A 10,994-nucleotide genomic window follows, 5' to 3' on the forward strand; every position below is an offset into this window, starting at 1 on the left:
CAATTTACGACAAGTATTTCTTGCACGACGTTATTACGTTTCACGAAAATACTATAGGGTACGGCCGACGTCCAATCACAGCCAAGACTGTGTGCGCAATGTAATTAATCTAGCCTAGGCTAGTTTCCCAGGTTTCTTAATTTTTTTTTTCTTTTCTTTTTACCGAAATTGCAAAAAAATGTTTCGCGCAATTGTTTTTTTATAGGTATAAACGTAATTTTATTTTCATTCGGATTTCAGAGTAGCATTGTAATAATAACATCTCTAACAGAACACGAAAAAAACAAATGGATTAATGAATAAGACAAGGCTACGTCAATTATGACATTTCAATATTTAATAAAACTCGAATTAACCCTGTTACCCTAGAAAAGAAACATTTGTACAACTACCGAATATTTTTCGCGAAGATTAAACCTCGACTGATTTCTCGAAGGACGACAGTACTGTTAATTGTTTGTGACGAGCTCATAATCCTTCCGATATTCGATCTGCCGAAGACGTCCGAATATTACCGAGGATACAATATTCCGTTCAAGTACGAGAACCCCATTTAACATTTTAAACCGATACCGGCAGATACTAAAACCTGGCTTATTGGACAGAAGACCCGAAAAAATGAGAGATGAAAGGAAGGATTCTCTAGGTTTTTCATTTCTCGGCCAACATGTACATACAGTAACTTGACAGTAAATGAAAGTAAAAAGAAAACAAAATTAGTAGATAAAAGTTTACAAAGTGCCGAAACTAATTACTGAACGGCAACAAATAAAAATGATTTTTGCACCCCAGGAAGAATTGGACAGTTGGGTAAATAAGTTGGGTTGTATGAGACGAGAGAATCAAAATTGTTCATTTCCCTCTGCGCTGAGCTGGTGCTGGAGCTAGCGACAACTGAACAGTTCCAGGTGAGTTCACTGTACAACGTTAGGTCAAAAGGACCTTAATTTTCATGATAAAGACTCAGTTCTGACGTAGAGGAACCTTTTTTGGGGGGAAAAGGGGGCGTGCATAAAAAAAAAATTTCTAGATTCCAGTATGTACTACGTCGAGAATTCTGTCCGCGCGTCCAACAAGAGGGCGGAGAACTCTATATAGAAAAACTGGCAAAACAGTGATATGCCAAAAGGTTTCATATGACTCACAATAAAAGAGAGAAAATGTCGTTATTTTGCCATGCAGTGAATAAAGTGGATTCCATTAAAGGGGTCATGTTATAAATTTTGATCAATTTTATGATCACGAGTAATATCTGGGCCATTCATTGAAATCCAAGAAAATTCATTCAACATTTCCTTAATGACATGAGGCCCAATTAACACCAATAATTTGACTGCTGTTCACTGAACGAACAATTACACACCTATTTTTACTCCAAGTCAATTGCTAGATTTCTCCACTTTCTTTAGATTAAACGTTCACTTAACACTTTAAGGACGTTCGTGCTAATTGTTTCTGTGCATCCTTACTGAGCACGCTAATTGGCACGCCACGTCAAGCATCGAGCGCGCGCTAAGTAATAAAATGAACAATGATAAGGCACATGGCTATTGCCATATATCTTTGCCTTAATTTAACGATCTTGAACGTTCGGTGACCCCTATTTTTCTTTTGATGGATCATTTTCTCTACCAATTTTCTACGTTGAGCGAAAAATGAAGAAAATCTATCAAGTAGAACATGTTCGCGCAAACGTCCTCAATTGTGTTGTTGAAGAGTTCTTAACTGAAAGGAGAAACTAGTGCACATGCAATTGCAAAGTAATGAAACCGTTTACATTCCAAGAGTTGGTGTTAAACGAGGTACTTGCAAGCCCGTGCGAAGCTATTTAGGGCAGGCGTGTGATGCAAACTTTAATTTTGTTTCTGTGGATTGGGAAGTGAAGTTCTACATCGACAAGTATTTAATTATATAGATCCTGCTGTAGTCACAATTTTTTCATCGTTGCATCTCCAACGCCTAATTTTCATTAACGTGTTGATAATTTGAAAAAAAAAAAACTTCATCATTTAAAACATGAGAAAACCTATGCATTTAATGAGCTACAATAGCCTAGTCACAGGATTTCTGGTAATTGAAATACTCCACTTTCCCTTCCTCGTTGCAACTTCCTCGTCGCAGTTAGTAGTCCTTGTATAATTTAAAGGTGCTGAGAACACATTTCTACTTTCATTTTTACTTTCACGAATGAAGCCAAACGAGGGTACCTAATAACGTTTATAATTACGGGGAGGCTCCCACCCCGAGCTTCAAACCATTGCCCTATTATATACCTTTATTTGACAGAAAACCTAACATTTTTATATACCTTCCACGGAAAATGGTTACCTCTTTCATATTACATCACGTTTTTATAGCCTTGGATAACTAACCTCTTACAATATTTGACTCTACTGTTTGGTGCTTTTGTTTGAGCTATTTCGAAAGGGATTTTGGACGCCTAAATAGCAGTTTTCTGTACCCTTCCTATTCTTAATCACATGAAATTCTTACTCTTCTGTGTACCTCCAGCCTGAAAAAGGTATAACCTTCACGGGCGCAGCTTCCCTGAATAGTTCATTATAGGAATAAAGGCTTTGCATTTTCGGCTAAGGCGCTAAAATACCATGGTACCTAAATTGATGTTGACACTGTTATATGAAAGGCAGTTGTTCTACGAGTTGGTCCTTTCAGTTAAGACATCTCTACATTTATTTAGTGCAACAACACAATTGAATTGTTAATTAAACGTTTAATTTGTATCTAAAGAAACTAGTCAAAACTTGAAATTGACTGCAAATATACGAAAGCTGTGTAAATGCTTCCTCGGTGAAAGGCAATCAAACTATATATGCTGGTAATTAGGCCTCATCTTATTGAGAAAATGTTGAATGAATTTACTTGGAATGATCAAGTGCTCAGTTTAATTCTTAAAAATTCAAATGTTGTTGTTTATAGATAGTGGTCAATGCGCTTAGCTACACTTAGCTAGTTCACAGGCATGCCACTTGAACTGAAAAAAAACCCAGTTACATCAACTAAACATAATAGGCTTAAAAACCCCAACTGGCGGGAGTCAGACCAGTTAGCTATTTGCAAGCATGACCGAGGAGTTGAACTAGGGTCCACCGAGAAACAACTTTAACTAAGTGGTCAGAGCGAGACTTGAACCCGTGACCTCCGGATTTCAAGTCGAGCGCCCTAACCACTCGGCCACGCTGCCTCCTAAAACAAGGCAGTCGTGACTAATCTTTATCATTTGAAAAAATAAAGATGACGTTGGAAACTGGTTTTGCTTGTTATACTCAGAACAGGTTTACGCGATGGTTAACTTTGCGACTGTTAGTTTCCTGTTTATTGCGAGCTTCGCTTCAGAAGTGAAAAATGCAAGTAAGTGCACATTTATAAACAATTATTGGATGAGGTTTTTGCGATATCCAGAATAATCAAGGTCGATGTAGGGGTTATCAACCGAAGCCGAAGGCTGAGGCTGATAACCCTTACCGAGACCTTGATTATTCTGGATATCACAGAAACCGAACGTAATAATTGTTTTATTATACATTGAACGAAAAAAATGGAAGTCATGTTTTTACTTCTTCACTTACGGCAAGCAACACAAAGCGCGCAAACTTGACATGATTGCCCGTGACTTTGAGTGTCCTTGACATTATTATTGTCTAATCTGCAGAAATGACGTCACAGGCGATGATTTCGAAAATTCACTGTACGCTTTCGGCCCATAGAAAAGACATAGTGAGTTCAATGTATAATAATAGTAATTATCATATTTATACTCCATTGCATTGAGTGCGCGGCACTCTTTAAATATTTAGCGTTCTGGTTGCAACGCACGTTCAGGGGTGGCACTCATTTGAGGGAAGCGATCTTTAATTAAGAAATGAAAAACATGTAACTTCGAGTGGAAGTTTCGGAGAGCGAGAACTGATAAGTGTGCCGCTGGGAACACGAGCCGACAGGAGAGTATTTCCACAGCTTTTTTGGCGAGTTCTCCCAAATTTCCACGAATGTTTCTTAACTCGATAGAAACACGGAGTACATGCATGTTTTCTATTTCTTTTTGAAAATTCCGCAACGAATGAAATACGAAACGTTGTTTCAAAATGTAAATTCTTTTTGCTCGCGCCAAGAGCTCGTGCTAGTTCTGTGTTTCTGATCGAGTTTTAATAGAAACACGATTTTAAACCAATCAGCGCGCGCGTGTATTTTCTTTGGGCTATTTTCTAAAGAATCACAACGTTCTTAAATGACAGCAAGCAAATTTTAACAACAAAATATGGAAACTTCGAATCGAAAAACCTAGTCAGATTTTAAATAAGCTAACCCAGATTAGCGAGAATTTTGATTTCAGTTTTGTAACTTTTTGCTGAGGTTTTCTGTTAATATTGTTTGTCCTTCAGTTTTGACTTTAAGTCATCTCGAAAACTATACAAAACATAAGCAGTGAACAAAAATCAGAAACATTTCAAACTAGAGAAATTAATACTTCGGTTATATTTTGATCCTTGGTTAGCGGTGTTAACTGGCTTTCGAACAACGGATTATATTTCTGGGGCTGATTTAGATCGAGTTGCACTGTACTTGTTTTTAGTTAGACTTCTAGAAAAACTCGGTGACGCTGATGCTCGTATTCTAGCCTTGATATCTCGCTATATTAACCAAATCTGATCAATTCAACCAAGAGAGCCGATTTCTTAAAGATGGTGGCTACTATTACAACCCGTGTGATGACTATCTGGAACTGAGTGAAGAACATCGAGCTGCAGGTTACAACAAGTTGACGACAAAATCAGACAAGAACAACAACTGGGGACTGGACTGGTATCGATTTACTGGTGACGCAGGAGACAAAATGGCCGACATGTGAGTAAAGAGGAACCTGGTATCACAACAGTCCGGTTTACACGACAATCTGGTTTTTACCGACACTTGTTTCTCTTGTATAACGCTTAGTCAACCTTGGAAGTGGGCACTCCCTTATAGTACAAGCTGTATGGGTATGTGCCGCTGTGTAGGGCATGCATATGGTTTTCAGGCAATTTAGTCTGGTATAGGGTATAGAAATCAGACAGTTTCGGTCTAGCATAGGGTGACGTTTCAAGGACAGGGCTATTTAACCGGGGTTCTATAATTGAAATTAAAACTCGGAAGTGACTTTGTATGATATTGGTTATGTTAGCGTATGTTGGACTATACGATAGCGTGTTTCTGCATGGAAAATAGCTATACGACGGTAGGGTAGGGATTTTTTGTGCCTGACTAGTCTAGAATAGGGTAAAATCAACCTGATCACGGTCTATTTAAGGGTAAGGGTTTCAATTTCTCAGCGGCACAGCCCCACCCAAAGATCGACAGATTACCACCCCCAGGTTAGTCACTCATTTTCATATTTTAAAAACCCCTGAGTACGGACACACAGTTTTGTGGGCGAGAGGTTCACTTTATGTGGAACAGTAGGTACACTAATCAGTTTCCAACTTTATCGTTTAGAAAGTTATTTGAAACTCTGATATATAAAGAAAATATTTCCATGTACTCTTTTTGATGAAGCACTCTTTGATTTTAACCTCAAGAGACACGATTGGAGAATGCCTAAGGCCGCCATCTTGCGGCGCCAAGTACCCTGGGTTCCTACAGACAGCTCACCCTGATGGTCTGGCGCCAGGCGAACATTGCCAAAGAAGTGTCTGCTTCGCCAAAAATGGCGCCTGTTGCTTTAAGAGAACAACGATTACAATTATGAAATGCCAAGGATTTTGGATTTATGAACTGCCTCGACCTAGTCAGAGCAGAGCAAGATATTGTGGAAACAAAGGTAAGAAAAGAGACGTCCGCTCTGAGTACAGTAAAAACCTGCGTGTATGAATCTACATTTTTTGAAGTCTGGCAAAATAGATTCGTAATTGTATTCTGGGTTCCTACACTAGGTTCCTACACGCGTTTTTTTTTTTTTTTTTTTTTTTTTTTTTTTACTGTATTAGGAAAACAAGGAAACTTAGTAAAAAAATATGGAACTTAGGGATTGACGTAAAAAAACGTTTACCTCTATGAGAGGGTTACGCGTCGTTTAAGTCTTCGAATTTTTACCCATGATCCGCTCGGACGTGTGTCTTAAAACTCAGTTTTAGATTTGCAGTTCCGCCGGTCTTCTCAATTCCTGCTGTACCAGTATGTGCTGAAACGATTAAAGCACATGCGAGCTATTTACTTGGACCAAGTAAAGCCACTGTGCGTACGTTGAGGTTAACCTTGGCCTCCTGGCTTAGAAACTTTGTATTGATGCTAAGCGTTCGTTTCGATTCTTTTGAACAGTTCCTGAAAAGAAACCACAATGTAACGATAAGAAGTTGCTCTATGGTAAGTGTGTGAGAGAAATTATAATTTTATTCTGTCTGATAATACATCAAAATTAGTCAGTTCTCATAGTGATCAATTAACTGATAAACAATTTATTGAACAATTAACTTTAGACAGGAGCCATAATCGGGGACGGAGACCGTAAGCGCGCGCCATTTCAAGTATTGGGGTTGTCCCCATGATATGGGACAATAATTCTATTTTTAGAACAAATTGCGCCATCACCTGCGGCACACGCGCGTACATGCTGCGAGGATTTTTGCGGATGTCGCGCGGGGGAAATGGCGTCCGAAATTCCCGAAATGTTTCATGTTTTTGCCCCACAACTCAACGCGTTTACGTCTGTTGGAGTTTTGCTTAAGTATTTTCGTCGTAAGCTGCTCCAGTTTGAGTGAAGTAAGACAGTGTCGAATTTAGGTATGTTCCGCTGTAAGCTTATATATATCGCTGACCAAGTTGTGTTCCGACTGATGCTTCTTTTATATGAGCTGTACATTACTCCACTTTAAATTTCACATATGTTGAAGATTAACAGCTTTTCCATTACACAGCAAAAAACTAGCTGGATATATTTAGATATAGCAGAGCTTCAGGACTTCATAGTTTCATAGCTCCTCTTGCCACACGCTTGCGAGGAATTTGTCAGTCTATCGCGACCGAAAAGTAAAACAAAATAATTGCTAGTTTGAGTTCCGCTTGAATTGTAAGCAACGCTTGATGTTTCATCGAGGCTTAATAACTTTACGTCCGTAGATACTGCTCAGTTTTATTCCTGTAAAAATCCAGTAAATTCTCTGTTAACGATGAATGAGAGCGCCCGCCGATGCGTGTTTTGTACAGTCCGTAAACATGACAAATTTTACTTCCGCCGCACTTTCGTGTGAAAGCGTACATCGAACTCAAACAATAGCTCTATAGTTTTTAAATATGTTTAAGATTGATAAATGTTTGAGAACATATTAAAAGCTAAGCTGAAAATATGTGAATAAAGCAGAAACAATCAGCAAAGTTACGATGACGCTTTCTTTAATCAACTTGGAATAACGATTTCGATTTTGTTGATCGAGTTATAAAAACTACTTGTCTATTTTCATTTTCGCACTGTAAAACTTCACTATGCTTATGTTGAAGAAACACACATGATGTTAGTAGCCTTTTTTGCATTCGTGAAATTTGTTGCAGCATCTCAACACAAAAGATAACGAAAAAAATCTTTGTCAAGATTTGTTGACAATTGAAAACACCGACTCGGACTTGAAAGTGCACGAGCTGCACTATGCAAATGAGCTAATTGTACGCGTCAGACTTTCCTTTCAAAAACCTTTGCAAACTCACCAAACAAGCAGAGACAATAAGAAACTATCAAAACAGGTTTTGGTTATGATTAAACATTATCTGAGAAACTCACAAATTAACTCGATACCAGTGTAGAGAGTTTTCTTGCTATATTCTTAAGCATACGCGTGAGCTTACAACTAGCGTGAGCAGATCTTATTATTCATTCCCAGCGCGAGATTGAGGTCTTGTTTTCGACCTTGAAAAACCCACCTTTTCCGTTAGCTCAGAGCATTAAACTACATATAAGCGCCCTGGTTCGTATTCCCTGCCTTATTCCCTGCCATCGCCGTGAAAAATACGCAAGAGAATCTCTAACTCTCACTATTTGATCACGCAACGTGACAACATCCACGCGAGAGCCCCTGACATGTGCGTGAATCCGCGCGGATATATGACGTCAGGATGGCGCAATTTGTTCTAAAAATAGAAAAATTGTCCCATATCATAGGTGCGCGCGAATCCCGAGACTTACGGTCTCCGTCCCCGATTATGGCTCCTGCTTTAGACGAAAACCTATTCAAAGAAACTTTTGCTCGATTTTAATTCATTATGCACATGTTAGCGCCGATCGTCTTCGATTTGCAGCAACCAAGAGTGAAATATTCTCTTCTGAGCTAATTCGATCTATCAGATAATTGGTGAAATTTTCCTATCTGCTTATTTTAGCCCTAAACAAGAAGAACGCGGCTAAATCTTGCAAGGAAATCAAACAGAGAAAGAAAGGCGCGGAGTCTGGTGTCTACTGGATTAATCCCGATGGCGAACACCCGACCCAGGTCTACTGCGATCAGGAAACGGATGGCGGAGGCTGGACTCTAGTTTACAGCTACACTTTTACAAACTTCAAGTAATAGACCCTTTGCATGAATGGCGCCTACATTTAAATAACAATACTTATACATCCGTAGCCTCACAATCATGTAAAAAAATCCTTTGTCTTGAAACATGAGAACGAGGCTAAGGATGTATAAACTATTGTCATTCAAATTTAGGCGCCATTTATGCAAAGAATCTATAAAACTAATTAACCAATTTATTCGTGGTTAGAGATCATTCATCTATACGTGGACTTCAGGCACCTTAATAAACACCAAGAGATTATGATATTCTCTTGCAATTAAATACCAAACAGAAGGGAATCGGGCGATTCGAAACAACAAAGCGTTTCGAAAAAAGCAACTTGTAGAAGAACTAATCACATCGGCAATTTTTGTCACTTGCAATTACAGCTGCTTCTGATTATTCTTGTTTATGAAGCAGAGCGTTCACACTGTCCTGTCTCTGAGCGTTCACACTGTCTTTTCTCTGAGCGTTCATACTGTCTTATCTATTCAGACGATAAAACGGGTATTCTCAAGCTTCACCCTGACAACAAGGAACTAAGAGGTTAATTCTACTGAAGTTCTTACAGATAACAAAGCGGGTCTACATGAGGTTATCAAGGCGGACAATTACACTCATACACGCTAAGTTTCCACTACTCTGTAATGGGCATACTGTACTTATCCAACCGTCAGGAACACAATTCAGACGGTTTTCATCAAGAGAATAATCCTTTTCATTCAAGGTTAACGTTGAAGTATACGTAGTGAGCTAGCTTCCAAACTGCCTAAAACTTCTCTACCGTAGGCTTCATGAAAGAGTTTGGTTTTAGGCCTAAACTCCAATACTAAACGAAAAATACCTTGATGCCACACCCTTATCCATGACTCAGTTCAAGCCCCGAAGGATAAACATTGCATGTCGGTTCACATTTCTCCCACAACGTATAAACACGATATTCTTAGCGCTGGAACTCGTTGTCTTTGCATTTCTTTTAACAGAGGTTTTAGGACTACTTCAAATGCCATTACTCCACGTCCCAGCTGGCCAACCTATGGTGACATCCCAGTGTCGACCACAGCTCCTGTCAGCGAGACAGACTATAACGCCATGAACTTCAACCTGTGGAAGAAACTAGGCCACGAGTTCATGATCAAATCTAACATCAACCACTGGATCGCTTGCAAAGAAGGAACCGGAAGTCTGCTGGAATTCAGGCCAGGAACTCTACAGTGTCAAGTCATCAAGAATGTCGCATCCAAGTGTCATGGCTATGTTCCCGACGAGCTTATTTTCAACACCGCTGGCAACCCAGGTGGTATGTCCGTGGGCCCTGATCTGATTCGTTCCCAGAGCACCACGCGACTGAAGGAATATTATTACTTTGATGGGAACACTCGCACTAACTGGCCTACCCATGATCCTTGTGGCACTAACGCCTTAAATCACCTCACCAATAATGTCGCTAATCCTCATGGCAATATCTACATCCGGGAATGATGGGCGTAGTCACGGCAACGATGAATTCTTAATGGTTCTTCATTTATTAATGTGATTTAAAGGGTAAAACAGCGTTTACGAGCTAGGGGACATAATGAAAATGCGAATAAAGACATTTGTCTTGGCAAATTACTCTTGTCTTATATATTCTCTTCTATATTGGCAGTCGATAAGAAACAGGGTTAATTTTCAGCTCGATTCAAAGGTTTAAAGTTGTAATTAAGATATACATAAGAGCCACATCAAGTACTACGACCTCACGGTGACACAAAGTTCTTCTCACTGCGGCGAACAAGACTAGCGCTTGTTTGAAACTCGACAAAATTTTGATTTAGTTTGTATTTGTCTTGTCCTACGTGCGCTCGACTCGAGAAGTCGTATTAACGGGCTCGGTTAAAGTTTTGTGTTGAAAGAAAACAAATTCCAAAGACTGTAAAAGTGCATTAACGAGCTGTGATTGTTCACAGATCTATTGTGTGGGCCTGATAAAGAAGCTGTCACAATGATAATATTAACAGCTTATGTGAATCAACAAAGATCTATGAAAGTTTCTGAAGATATCCAGAGATTGCAGAAAATTTTCGGAAACCTCTCTAAGAATTGATCTTGAAGATTTACAAACGGAGCGTTTTTTACTGTGTGATTGTGCAATTAGCTATTGTTCAAAGAATGCTTGCTTGTTCGAGTGTTCCGTGCAGAAGAGGTTCCTCCCCACCCCGTAGGTTGCCAGACAAAGACATGAAAGCATTCTTTCATCGACCGTTAGCTAGCTAATTAAAATTCTACAGAAACGGCATTTAACGGAAGCATATGATTTTTCAGACTATAGTTATTAGAGATGGGTGGTTATGAAGTCCGCTAAACATGAAAGGAGCAAACAAAGATACCAAAATTTATGTTGGAAGGTCCACGACCATGCGCAATCTTTTGTTTTGAGCTCATACACTTTGCATGTTTTGCTTGACCGAAACGCCGTT

General features: G+C 39.3%; 1 protein-coding gene across 1 annotated transcript; it reads left to right on the forward strand.

The window, feature by feature from the left end:
* The first annotated feature begins 3,302 nt into the window (after positions 1-3,302).
* LOC110065554 (uncharacterized) lies at positions 3,303-10,137 on the forward strand. Its single transcript, XM_089286005.1, has 6 exons — positions 3,303-3,369; positions 4,701-4,863; positions 5,574-5,815; positions 6,313-6,357; positions 8,362-8,542; positions 9,519-10,137. The coding sequence occupies exons 1-6, from the start codon at positions 3,303-3,305 to the stop codon at positions 10,015-10,017; spliced, it is 1,197 nt and encodes a 398-aa protein (XP_089142131.1). The 3' UTR covers positions 10,018-10,137.
* The last annotated feature ends 857 nt before the right edge of the window (positions 10,138-10,994 follow it).

This window comes from Orbicella faveolata, unplaced genomic scaffold (genome assembly GCF_042242905.1).
Source record: "Orbicella faveolata isolate gen_17 unplaced genomic scaffold, um_ofav_v1 contig_13, whole genome shotgun sequence".
Lineage (NCBI taxonomy): Eukaryota > Metazoa > Cnidaria > Anthozoa > Scleractinia > Merulinidae > Orbicella > Orbicella faveolata.